The sequence below is a fragment of the Maniola hyperantus genome, chromosome 4 (assembly GCF_902806685.2).
Source record: "Maniola hyperantus chromosome 4, iAphHyp1.2, whole genome shotgun sequence".
In the NCBI taxonomy this organism is placed as follows: domain Eukaryota; kingdom Metazoa; phylum Arthropoda; class Insecta; order Lepidoptera; family Nymphalidae; genus Maniola; species Maniola hyperantus.
The window spans coordinates 14,632,290-14,645,828 of NC_048539.1; the positions used below are offsets into that span (position 1 = coordinate 14,632,290).

At 39.1% G+C, this 13,539-nt stretch overlaps 1 protein-coding gene across 7 annotated transcripts in view; it reads right to left on the reverse strand.

Annotated features, from left to right (window-relative positions):
• The window catches only part of HERC2 (E3 ubiquitin-protein ligase HERC2), an 80,653-nt gene that overhangs the window by 41,444 nt on the left and 25,670 nt on the right, over positions 1-13,539 (reverse strand). For all 7 annotated transcript variants that reach the window (XM_069509856.1, XM_069509854.1, XM_069509852.1 and 4 more), the window contains exons 35-53: positions 13,098-13,281; positions 12,007-12,234; positions 11,248-11,366; positions 10,816-11,014; positions 9,909-10,060; positions 9,502-9,595; positions 8,728-8,879; positions 7,200-7,341; positions 6,510-6,635; positions 5,679-5,843; positions 4,885-4,986; positions 4,697-4,798; positions 4,063-4,295; positions 3,640-3,708; positions 3,180-3,351; positions 2,331-2,426; positions 1,494-1,648; positions 399-626; positions 57-176 (exon numbers count right to left, since the gene is read on the reverse strand). In XM_069509856.1, the coding sequence (XP_069365957.1) occupies positions 57-176; positions 399-626; positions 1,494-1,648; positions 2,331-2,426; positions 3,180-3,351; positions 3,640-3,708; positions 4,063-4,295; positions 4,697-4,798; positions 4,885-4,986; positions 5,679-5,843; positions 6,510-6,635; positions 7,200-7,341; positions 8,728-8,879; positions 9,502-9,595; positions 9,909-10,060; positions 10,816-11,014; positions 11,248-11,366; positions 12,007-12,234; positions 13,098-13,281 (2,838 nt within the window). The remainder of the gene's footprint in view (positions 1-56; positions 177-398; positions 627-1,493; positions 1,649-2,330; positions 2,427-3,179; positions 3,352-3,639; positions 3,709-4,062; positions 4,296-4,696; positions 4,799-4,884; positions 4,987-5,678; positions 5,844-6,509; positions 6,636-7,199; positions 7,342-8,727; positions 8,880-9,501; positions 9,596-9,908; positions 10,061-10,815; positions 11,015-11,247; positions 11,367-12,006; positions 12,235-13,097; positions 13,282-13,539) is intronic.

The window sequence follows — 13,539 nt, forward strand, 5'->3', positions numbered from 1 at the left end:
ATTATTTCACCATGGCGTAAAAACATTTGTTGTAAAAATATGCTTGAGGTACTTACTCCCAGAATTTCCGTGTATAATGGATTCGGTCTAAATCCCGTAATGTACAGACCATGAACTCGACAGTCGGCGTTTACGTTTCTATTTTGTTTAATTGCAATTTCTATACAAGGATAATACTGTAAAAAAGTCATCACTCATTTTATAATCATTTACAAACAGTTATTACTATAAGCATACCTGTCGGCTGTCCGGGGTCCTTTTTCAAAGGGCCTCTCAATCGCGCAGCGGCTCTTAAAAAAGGACCCCGGATGGGTTCAAAACTAGTCGGTCATTTTAGCGTTTTTAATCTATTGTAAGTACAAACTTACGATAGTATAAAAACGCTAAAATGTATTCACCTGTTTACAATCCGAAAGCAGCTGTATCTGCGCCAAATGTGTGGGCGGGCGGTCCCTCGAGGGCGGCGCGGGCGTGCACGGCACCGCGGCCAGCGGCGCGAGCGCAGAGTCCTCGAAGCTACTGCCGGCCCTCACGGATAATGCGGCCGGCCCGTGCGCCCCGCCCGCCACGCCCAGACCGAGACGTCGAATGCGTACTCCGCAACGCATCTCTACGCGGATCCAATGCTGGTAGTGATGTATTTTCGTTAATGTAAGGCCAATTTATTAGATCTTATTAGACACTACATCAAATTCACTTCATTCGCTTGGATTTGGACTTTAAAATTCTTTGGGAGCCCCTTTGAATTTTTGGGACAAAATGTATAATGCATAAAATTTCTAATTATTTCTAAGAACTAAGAACGTAGGGTGAGATCTATAGCGCGCACTCTGACTTAGCTTAGTGTGAAATCTATAGCGCACTTTAACTTTGCTCAGACTTAAGATTGAGTTAAAACGTTTTAACTGTCTAAGCTAAGTCAGAGTGCGCTCTATAGATCTCACCCTAAGACTTAATACAGGGTTAAAACGAGACAGAGCTATATCTCTCACATAAATCTGTCTCGTTTTAACTCAATCTTAAGTCTGAATAAAGTCAAAGTGCGCTCTATAGATTTCAAACTAAGCTAAGTCAGAGTGCGCTCTATAGATCTTACCCTACATTCTTAGTTCTTAGATATAATTAGAAATTTTATGCATTATACATAGATTAGATAGACATGCCTCAAAGATTCAATGAATATCAATCCTGTGGCCCTACCGCGGTTGTTTGACAGCTACAATGTCACGATCGCAATCATCTCTGATTGGTTAATGCTCGCTCACTATTGGCCACAATGCATTGTTGCTCATGGTTGCAACAAGAATCGCACAAATTCAGCCAATCAGAACAATTGAGATTGTAATAATGATTGATGCAGATTTTAGACAATCGCCGGGAGACTAACAAGAAACGGTATTCTGATGTTTAATCTCCCCATTTCATATTAAGTTATATGTGAGCTAAAATAAAGTGCGAACCCAGAATTTGTGCTATAAGTAAAGTAAACATACCTGTCCAGTTCCACTCGAGCTCTGCCAATAAGTGTGAGGTTGCGAATCAAGCAACCGACGCGCTCCGGCGCCGGGCCGACATGAGGACACGCGCACGGCTCGTACGGCGCCGCGCCATCCGACCGCGCTACCACCCGCACTTTCACCCCATTCCGCTAATCGAATACAAATAATCAGTAGTACCTAATGATCGAGTAAAGCCTACCTAATTCTTCTTTTGGTCCTATATCAGTTTTGGGCCCTAGCCCCTTGGTTTGTGCCCTAGGCTCTACGCTTGGTTGTGAGATGTTAATAATATTTGGAGTAAATGTCAGGTAGATTGTTTATCTTATACCACCAATATAAAAATTACCACAATTGACGGCTGCCTTAGCGATAAACAGTGTGATTGCAGTTATCATTTTACAGGAGAAGCAAAAAACAAGTCTTTTTTAAAGCCTTTTAAAAAAATTATAAATTGTGAATATATAAGTTGTTGTTAATAATATGTTGTAATTACATTATAATAACAGTATTTTTTTTTTGCTTTTAATTTTGTTTTAAATTTAAATACATAAATAAATGTTTATGCAATTGCAAAAAATTGCATAGCTGCATTCCAATAGAAGAAGACACCTATATCAGATATAATAAAAACAATGTTAAAAATAAAACTTGTAATTTAGATTTGATCTGACCCACTTAGTACAATATACAAATTCTTCTTTCTGAAGTCGCTTGTAACGAAACGTTTAAAATTAGATGATATTTGTGGCTTCGTATAGTTTTTGCAAAGATGAAAAGTAAAACTACGAAGAACAAATTCATGAAAATGTCGGAAAAACTGTTTTAACTTACATTGATCAGTGACTAGTTCCATTTCGCTGACTTGTCCGGTCCAGCCCGGTTGTTGTGGAAAATCGACCGTCAAGTCTCGCCCATTACTTGATATCGCTGCAAAAGAATTATTAATTAGGTATCACAATAACGCTTAAAGCTAGCCTTATCTAATTACTATACAAATCATATCATGTCCGCGTGGAATGGTGCCAAGAATACTGGCCGTATTTCCGCGCTGGACAGCCAGGCTGATCCGTTGCGCAAAAAAATGAGCCAGCCCTTCTGTTACCAGATGAGACTATTAATCGCGGTGAAAGATAATACAAATATTACAGAAAATATGTCAATTTTCTCCTACAGTGGCAACGATCAGTTGAAACTGACAGAAGAAAACAAGCTGCCCAAACCATGAGTAAAGTAAAGTAGTGTTTCATCAAGAAAAGGCCAAACAAAAGCCAAGCAAAAGGAAAGCAAACTTCTAACTGCTCGTATACCTGCCTTTTCTCCAGATCTAGCCCGGAGACTTCTACCTTATTACATGTCTCACAGAAGGTTAGGGGCCAAAGAAGATAAGGTAATGGCCACTGTACAGGCATTTTTTAAATTATCGACACAACAAATGTTTAAATTAATTTCGGCAGGTAAGTCATGTTTTTTTGTAGTAAAGATATTCAGAATTTAGTAATGTATTAGTACTATATGGATGGACTATACTATACAGTGCATTGACTTGTCAGAAGATTAATTAGTTGAAAAAAAACCTTTCATACATAACAGTTATTTATGTGGCAGACTTCCTTAAACGAAAAATCTGTGAATCTTTAGAAACCCGGTCTTTTCTAAATAGAATTATGTATAAAATCGTACACGTAACAGTTCCAACGCTGGTATGGTCTATGCAGCCCCACTTGTAGCGTGGCTGCGTGACGGCGGCGCGCACGCGCACGCGGTCGCCCGATGCGAATGGCGGCGCTCCTGATACCACTTCTGCGTGTAACGCACGTACGCCCGATACTCTACCTAAACCTCGCCATTCCACCTTGAAACAAAACACAGTCAGTATAAAAAAAGATCAATGTAGCTAAAATTGTATTGGGAAATTTTGCGTAATTTGAAGCTATATTAGAAACTAAGCTTGAAGTACATGGTACATTACCTAAAGGGCAAAAAGTGAAATAAGCGAAAGAACGCGGCGTTAAAAAGCAACGCAATGTTTTGGGCTCGCATTATTGTCCATATGAGTAAGAGTCGATTAGCTAATATTATATCTGGTATCTTCGTAAATAAAGCTTGAATTATTGAATATATTCGTAAATATAATACTTACGTGTAGAAAAACATTCTGCTTAATATCGCGTTCAACTTTTTGAACTTGTCCGACATCACCAAGTGCAATCTGAAAGTATCATTTCATTAACAAATAAGCTGAATTTTACAAAAAGTAGTACTTCCATGCAGTCATAAATTATTACAAAACCGGTAAGTGCGAGTGTTGTATTTTTTTTTCATTGCGTGGCAGCTATTTCGAAATTCGCCATCTTAGTTTTTTATTATTTCTTGTCATAGCGGCAATAGCAATACGCACACTGTGAAAATTTCGACTTTCTACTTATTACGATTCATGAGATGCAGCTTACTGACAGACAGATGGACGGACAGCGGAGGCTTAGAAATCGGAACTGTAATTGCACAATTTCCCTCTCTAAAAAGTCTGAACCGTCGTTCGGTAAATGGTCAAAAAGTTACTTACACTTTCATAAGCCTTGCAGCATCTAACAGTCATACCAGGAGTAATGATATCGGACAAGTACTGTGCGTACTCGTCCTCGGACGCGAAGCAACTGCGCCAGCGGTACGGCGTTTGTTTCTTCTCCTGCTTTGACGTCGTCGGTTTTATTTCGAACACGGTATCGTCCATGCCTTGTTGCGGTAACTCAAGGAGATATGCCACTAAAGCCTCCACTGAGGGTAAGCTTGTGCCACCTGTAAAACATATTTTTTTTAATGAAAAAAGTGCGTCAAAACTTAAATTACAAATGTAAAATATTATTTCGTTTCATTATGCCAAGTTGTGGCTTATAGGATTTCAAGACTCTAATACCGGTTCGGAAAATAGATCCAGCATCTACAGAGAAGAAAGAGCCAGCAAGAAACTCGCAATTTTGGTTTAAGGTGTAGAAAAGCGTTGGCACCTCCCAACAGGTGGACGGACGACATCAAAAGAATTGCAGGGAGTCGCTGGACCCACCCACGCAATACCGCGGCGTATGAAGCTCCTACAAGAGCTAGAGGTCTGCCAGTGAAGTTTAAAGGTAGATAGATAAATATAAGATAGGATATATAGGAAGAAGATATAAATATTATGTATAAAAAAATTACCATACCCAATGTCTGTATAGCCGCATATACAGCGTGTCTTGAAAACCCCATTTCAATGACTTGCTGCACTTGCGCTGAATTGGCCCATGTATTTAGATCTTTTCGTGCTAAAATTGTTATCAAAGCGTAAATAAAGTTTTTAAAGTATGGATTTATTTATTTATTTATCTAGGATTAAAAATCTATTACTTACATAGTGACGCTGTACTAGTTGATGGACCCATCGAAACTTGCATTACATTACTTTTGTCTATTATAGGTATTTCAGGGGGAGACTCGAAATCTTTTTCATCACCTGCAAAGTTAGAAACGAAAGAAGTATTGGGCCGCCTAGAAATAGTTTTCCCAAACAATTATGGCATAGAATATCTACCCCCTAATTTGTTGAGTAAGATTTTTAGGTCGCTTGAAGAAAGAAAAGATTGAGAGAAATAGACTGGCTTATCACAAAAATTTTAGGCGTGGTTTAAAGAAACGTTCAATCCTTTTAGCCCATACAAATGCACGTGTTAAAAATAAGTTTAAGTATATTTATGTTTTTAGGGTTCCGCACCTCAAAAGGAAAAACGGAACCCTTATAGGATCACTTTGTTGTCTGTCTGTCTGTCTGTCTGTCAAGAAACCTACAGGGTACTTCCCGTTGACCTAGAATCATGAAATTTGGCAGGTAGGTAGATCTTATAGCTGACATTTGGGGAAAAATCTGAAAACCGTGAATTTAGGCTTACATCACACAAAAAATAAATTTATTGTGGTCATGAACTAATAATTAGTATTTTCAATTTTCTAAGTAAGATAACTATATCAAGTGGGGTATCATATGAAAGGTCTTCACCAGTGCATTCTAAAACAGATTTTTATTTATTTTTATGTAGCATAGTTTTTGAATTATCCTGCAAAATGTCGAAAAAATACGACTGTAGTACGGAACCCTCATTGGCCGGTTTTTGTGGTGAGACCAATAGATATTATTTGTTTAACGCTCACCAGAAACATGTGCCGCTAACTGCTGGACTATAGTAAGAGCAGCGGCTGCAAGGTCTTTAGGCGAGTGGGAGGAAGCCAGTGGACTCGGGCGAGTGGCTAGGGCAAGTAGACGCCTCAGCAAAGTGCCTTCTGTTCCTAGCATCGCACCTCTGTCTAGCGTGTTACCTGCATTCAATAAGGGTTTAATTATTTCTTTCTTTCTTTCTATTCAACAATCTTTTTTTTAGAATAGAGTGGAATGGAATATATTTTTATTCTAGTAAACTTTTCCAAGTGCTTTTGGAATCGTCAAAGTTTACCACTGGTTCGGAATGTCATTCCTACCGAGAAAAACTAGCAAGAAACTCAACGGTTGCTCTTTTCAAGCGTTCAATTTAGAATAATATTATGCCATATGAGATTTTAACTAAATAGGCATGCGCTTGACTGTAATCACACCAAATAGTAGGTGATGATGTAGCCTAAGATGGAGCACGCCTGACGATCAATATTCACTGTTTTATTGAAGGTTTTAATATAGAAATTGGCGCGGAAAATGGAAGCCGGAAGAGCCTTTCAAACTCTGGTGGTATGATTCTACTATGCAGGGCTGCAGACCTTAACGATGCCTCGCGCTCCGATAGTACAAGAGGGGAAGTAGATCAAACAGTTCCTTAGCACACTCTCTGAAGTCAGACACAGCGTTAGTTGTCTCTCATATATTTTCTTAACGTCATTTCTATAATATTACTATATAAACTAAGATTTTGCATGTAGATTTTTCTATAACATAAGTCCACACTTTCTAAGTGATTTTCAGAAATCTATCAAAGAGAATATATAAAATTTTACCGCCATTATCCGGTGGTTGCATCAAGACGTTTCTTAGTCGAGTGCGAGTTGTCAGCAATCCTCTCACAGCACAAAGTGTGAGCAACTCCATCTGTTGCCGTCGAAGTCCATAAACGTCGATTTCAGCTAAAAATAAAAGTCAGTTTTTTTTGGAAAACACCACTATACAATTTTTGACAAATAACCTTATCGCTGAAATAACGTATAGACATTTATAAGCATATAGATTAATTAATAATTTATTAAGTATATGAATTCCGACCGTAAGACGCGAGGGTGCAAAGCGAACTCACAATTCTGGTAAAATCAACTTTTTATAAATATTTTACCAATGCAAAAAAATCACTTTAGGTTTCAATAGGTTGGTTGGCTGTACCTTTTTGTTTTTGTAATATCTCCATATTCGCAATAAAGAAATTTGAATTGAATTGAATTGAATAGATTTATCCCTAGAAAGCGAGCTACTGAAAATGGGACAAGTAAAGGAAAATTTGGTCGGGAATTTGGTTATTTCTCAATGTGTACGCGACAGCACACCCGCACAGCCCTCGCGCTAACCCGGTGCTGGATAGCGTGGGTGACGTGCGAGTGTGCGGGGCGTCTCCCTGCCTCATACGCTGACCTGTCGCGTACTATAGTATATATTTTGTAATCCTGGCAAGACATTAATTACAGCTAAGAGTGTCTAACCTGGTAAATGGTGAGGATGCATGGGCGAAGCTTGCGGCCCGGCGCCCAATAAAGCGGCACATACTCGCAATGCACTTTCACCTCCCCCTAGAGCTTGAGACAGACGTTCACACTCCGCACTTTGCACACTATTGAGATCCGTCTATAAAACAATTTTTACAGATTTTATAGTCTAAGGACACTCCACACTATGTGGTAGACGAGAAAAAAAAATTCATCCCCACTTTACATGTAGGGAAGCTACCCAAAAAAATAATGTTTATCAATATTTTATTTCACCACTTTGTCGGCGTGATTAATATTTATACCCATGCCAAATTACAGATTTCTAGCACTAATAGTCTCTGAGATTAACCGAGGACGGACGAACGGACAGACGGACGGACATGGCGAAACTATAAGGGTTCCTTGTTTACTACGGAACCCTAAAAAGGAAAAGCTGACTGAATGCCTGACTGATCTATCAACACACAGCTCAAACTACTGGACGGATCGGGCTGAAATTTGTCATGCTGATAGCTGTTATGACGTAGACATCCACTAACAAAGAATTTTTGAAAATCCAACCCCTCAAGGGGGTGAAATATGGGTTTGAAATTTGTGTAGTCCACGGGCACGAAGTCGCGAGCATAAGCTAGTTTTAAATAATTTGTTTCGGAGTCAATTGTATTATAATCATCTTTATCAACCTGTTTGAATTCATCTTTTTCATCATTTAGAGATTTGGTGAAAAATCACGAAATTACGTTTCTTTTTTGCATTTTGACGAAGATGCATTACTCTTTAAATAATATTTTGCTCGTTTGGGTAAACAGAATAGACGTCAAATCAAAATGCATCCAAAGTGAATCTACCACTGGTGTCTAGTTATTGTTATTTACGGAATTTGATAAGGTCCAGAGTCCAAAAAATTGTACAGAAAAGTAAGAAATATCAAAGCAATCGGCTAAGGTACCTTTTTTTTTTTTTAATCTGTTATTTTGTAAGGGGCTTTTACAGATAATCTATATGCCAGCCCCATCGTTACAAACTAAATTAAAATCAAACTACATAATTAAACCTAAAACTATATCAATTTGAGAGAATCACTAACAAATTTATACACTTTCATTGCCGAAATGCTCGAAGGTTTGTTCAAAATACAGTTAAAAATACCAATATTCATAAAATTTAAATTTAGTTCACACTTTAGTGCTTCTCTCAAATTATGATTACGAACACATGCCAATAGTAAGTACGAGACATCTTCTACCTTACCACATACTTCGCAATTGGGAGAATCCCTTTTCCTCATTAAGTGTTTAAACTTGCCTAATGGCATGTGTCCGGATCTAAGTCTAAATGCTATAACTAACTTATTTCTATTAATTTTACTATTTACAAACCAAGGTATACGAGGAGGCTCGGATTGAATTGTTCTATACCATATCCCTTTATCGAGTGATCTCTTATTAAAATATTCATTCCAAATTTTAAAACAAATAGTTTTGAATTTTGAAAACACTTCGGTATAGTGAGGTTAAGGTACCTTAGTAGTGGTATTGTCATCGTGCAATAGAGTTATTTTAGCCCGCGGGGACAGCTGAGTGATGACGGCGTTTCTCGGAGGGGAGCCCGCACTCACTCTCTGTCCTAATCGAATACGCCATTCCATTCCACCCACCACTCCTAAGGCTCCAGCTACAAATAAAGTGATATATCTATAATATACAAAACGAAAAGCTGACTGGCTGATTGACTGACTGATCTATCGCACAGCTCAAACTACTGGACTGATATAGCTATTGTGACGTAGAGATCCGCTAAGAAAGGATTTTTGAAAATTCAACCCCCAAGGTCTAGGTCTAAGTCCACGCGGACGAAGTCGCGGGCACAAGCTAGTCTAAATATATAAAAGGTACAGTACGCAGCAGAAAATAATGTACATCGGCCTTTAGAACGACATTTCGGCTTTGTAGAGCGTCGTCTCTCTCACTCATACCTATATAATGTTTTGTCGGTCTCAACGACAGAGACAATGCTCTACAAATCTGCTATCTTCTTCTAAAGGTCGATGTACATTATTTTCTGCCGCGTACTGTAAAGGTGACTCAATGACTGATCTATCAGCGCATAGCTCAAAGTTCAAACTATTGGACGGATAGAGCTGAAATTTGGCATGCAGATAGATAGTATGACGTAGACCAATTCGCTAAGAATTTTTGAAAATTCAACTCGTGAGGGTAAAGGTAAAATAGGGGTTTCAGTGTAGTCCACGCGAACGAAGTCTCGGGCATAAGCTAGTATATAAAAAATTACATACCAATGAGACAGTTATTTAAAGATGGTGGAGTTGGTTTCATAGTCTGTGTTATTTCCTGACTGGTATGGGGCCACCAATGCCAGTCACTTGTTATCTGTAATCAAAATAATAAAATATATAAAAGGAAAAGGAGACTGACTGACTGACTAATCGATCAACGCACAGCTTAAATTACTGGACGGATCGGGCTGAAATTTTACATGCAGATGACGTAGGCATCCGCTAAAAAAGGATTTTTGAAAATTCAACCTCTAAGGGGGTGAAATAGGGGATAGTCCACGCGAAAGTAAGTAACGAGCATAAGCTAGTTACTCAATAGTTTAGAAGGCCCATACAAAATTCATAAAAGGAAAATCTTAAAGGATGTCACATTGTAACAAATCTTAAACTTCTAGGTCTTTGGTTACCATTTGTGCCGCTAGCTGCAACTTCTCCAACAAAAGTGCGGTAACTGGTCCGTGCCACTGCGGCACCGTATGCAGTTGTCGTACGAGATTGACGATAGCTGAGCAAGTCGCTCCAGTGTAACTGGCCGTCGCAGGCGCTCTCCATCTATTGTCTGTTAATTGTTGAACAATTTAAAAGCTTTAAAAGCATGGTCGTTTCAAAGATTAGTTCATTAAGCTCACAATGAAGTCGACAAATACTGAAGCATAATTACAGATTTTTCATCTAGGGCTTAGGTACAGCACTTCTACTTTTATAAGTCGCATCGGCTAATTTCGTTTGCGCAGAAAAGCGCTGCCGACTAAAACGGAATGTACATCAATGAAATACTGACCTTATTGCTTGAGGTTAACATTTTAAACTAAAAATTAGCTCATGCTATCTTGCTCATAATTCGCGCTTACAAAATGTTTAATGATTTATGTAATTAATATTGGAATGCATTGAATAAATAAACCACACGGCACAAAGAAATATTATACGAATTGGGTATTTGCCTACTTTTGAATTTAATAAATATTATTACTTTATTATAAATTAGGATAAAAATAATGACGGACGCTGAAAAAAATATTAAAATCCAACAAAGATTTACAAAGTTACAGGCATTTTAATTTTGGAGTGGGAGGGTCTTCTATCGAAAAGGAAAATTTTTATGAAACCGAACGAAGCTACTATGGCATTAGTAAGGTGTGACGTCAAAATGCTATATCGCTATCTCTGTCTAATCAGAAATATTTAATTAATTTTTTCAGTTTACGTCATTATTTTTATCCTAGTTTATAAATAAAGTAATAAAAAATTGGAGTCAAATAAATACCCAATTGTAAAATCACAGTTTCTGAAAATGTCATCTGCTTCACATACCTATTTCTTCTTCATCAATGTTGATCGAAGTAAGAGCGGTTAGGGCGTGCGTGTGCGCTCTCAAAGCCGGGTCAGCTACATGAGTCTCAAGCCAAAGTCGTCCTGTCAATGCTATCAACTGAGCGGTCACAGTGCGTCGCCATTCTAAAGTTCCCGTATGTTCTGCTAGTACTCGTCTTAAAAGCCATAGAGACTGTATCTATTTAAATAAAATACGTTTTTTTAGTATACGGAAACATTTTGTCACAAACGTAAGTACAGTGCGACAAGGCTATCTTGGCGCGTGGCGAAAATCGCAACTTATATTGCCGTCAAATGTCCCTTTTGTTCTTGTTTGAATATTCTAAGCCTTTGTTCTCCAAACAGCGCCCCCCTGTCAATGTCATTCAAGTGCCAAGAGAGCCATGTCGCACTGTAGGGGTGTTGATTAACCTGTAAATATATGAGATCCTGTGAAATAGGTTTGTCCGTAGACGATATAATACTGTAGCATAGTTCGAACCAAGAGTCGGTGCACAAGGATACCCTCATCTCAGGGCTTTGTGCGCTTGCTGTAACAAAAAATATGCAGCTTAATATATGACAAAAAGTCTGTTATTTTTCAACTCTCAGTACACATTGGTCTGGCATGGTCTGATCTATCTCCATTACTGTACACAGCTATAGAAACTTTATTAGGGCAATTTCAACAGAATTCACAAATGTACATGCTCATAGCATCAAAAATATGGTGGTTTTGTGAACCTGGGCTTTATAGCTATAGTAAATAGCACACCCGCACAGAACCCGCGCTAACCGGGTGCGGGATAGCGCGGCTGTGCGGGGCGTCCCCCCACCTCATTCTCCAATTGACATCTTGACCTGTCACGTACTAGAGGTTAGAGAAGTTAAGTTTTTGATTTGCCCCTAAAGACAGACCGGTTACGGATCGCCATGTTTTATCAGGCAAAAGTAGTGGCTGTTTCTTGTCACTTGCGTGTATTTATTTATGTCCACATGTCATAATACAAATTTGCGTACGATTTTTTTTAATACAACTTATATATTTTTTAAATAGTGTTGTATACGTGTGTTTGTCTTGTATTGAAGCATTTAGAACATTTCATATTAGTTATCGTCAGTTCACCCTGCATTGCAGTATTTCCTATTATTGTTAGATCAAATGATGGTCCTATACAACCTCGTACATACCTCGTAACAACGCCAGTGCGGTATGCGTATGGGACGCAAACGCCGTCGGTGGCGGGTAGAGGTGCGCGTGCGACAGTGCCAACAGTCGTCTTTGCAACGCTGCCACGTTTCGTCTCGCTGCCAAGCTAGGGGCAGGCGTGGTCCCCGCACCGGCGCACAGAGCGCGCACCGCGCAAGTACAAGCCGAACGAACCTCGCTCACTGGCCACCATTCCACGCTATTTTCCACTGCGAAATGGATTGAACATATTTTTTTCGAGCACTTTTGGAAATTAGAACTCGCTTAAGGGCGTTTTTGCTCCGTGAAATCTCGGATTCCGTAAAAATACGAATCGAATGAGTGAGTATTTGTACGGATGAGTGCACAAACGCGTTGAATGATTGTAATTTGTAAGAATAGGGAAAATCTAGGACGCGCACGAAATTTATCATAGGAATCATATCCGCACAGATGTGGCACTTAAAATATATTTAAATATGTCACTTTGCAGCGGAATTCTGCGCAAATTCGATTTAATCCTAGCTTAAGGTCTATCTATAGAGCGCACTTTGACTTTGCTCAAACTTAAGACAGTTAAAACGAGACAGCGTTATATCGCTGAAACTTAAGTACGCTCTATAGATCTCATCCTAAGTGCGGTATCGATACTACACGTCAGTGATATAGAAGACGTCTAAAACCACATTATTCTGCTCACCCAACAAGTAGGAAATCATCTTTGACCACAACGAATATTAGAAGTATTAGTCTTGATAATTTCGTGTACACCGGCCAGAAATACACGTAAATGCGTAAAAGTCAAATGATAATTTATAAATCTAATAACGTGTAATGGACTAACAGCCAGCGCATGTCAGACCTTCGTTACTTTATAAAAGCTGAAAGTTTCTCTGCGTATTGTCCTCAACACAGAGAGGAACGAACAGCGACTATGAAGGTTGGATCATGGTGGCTTTGGGAGTTAACAATTTATCAAATAACAATGGCCTGGCCCGCGCTCGCTCTCTCTATAATATAATCAAAAGATACTAAAGCCAAACGTTTAGAGCGTCAATAGCAAAATGTTTAAAAAGTTAAAGCTAAACCTTACCATTTCCCTGTATAGTCTCGTCAACAGAGGGCGGTGGTGAAGGTGAACGCGCCAGCTTTAGGTCATATTTCCCTTCCTTGCCCATCCGGTATGAGTTGGTACCTCCAGCGTCCCAAGCCACGCGAACCCAGCCGTCCTCACCTAGCTCGCCTATCACACGACCCTCCCCACCTGGCACGCCATCCTAGGCGAAGAGGAAAAGGGAATACTTTAATATCAAGCATTTTTCTATAGACAAACGACCGCCCGCAGCTTAACTCCCGTGGGAATTCCTAAAATTCCAGCCTTATTTCTTATCTACATTATAAAGAGAACCTCTCTGCATAATTATGCCTTTTCGGTTCAAGGACCTAGAATATTTCAATTTTTCACGTCAAAATCGATTAAACGGGTGGGCTGTGAAAAGCTAGCAGGCAGGCTATTCACGTGGATTTAGTCTAGA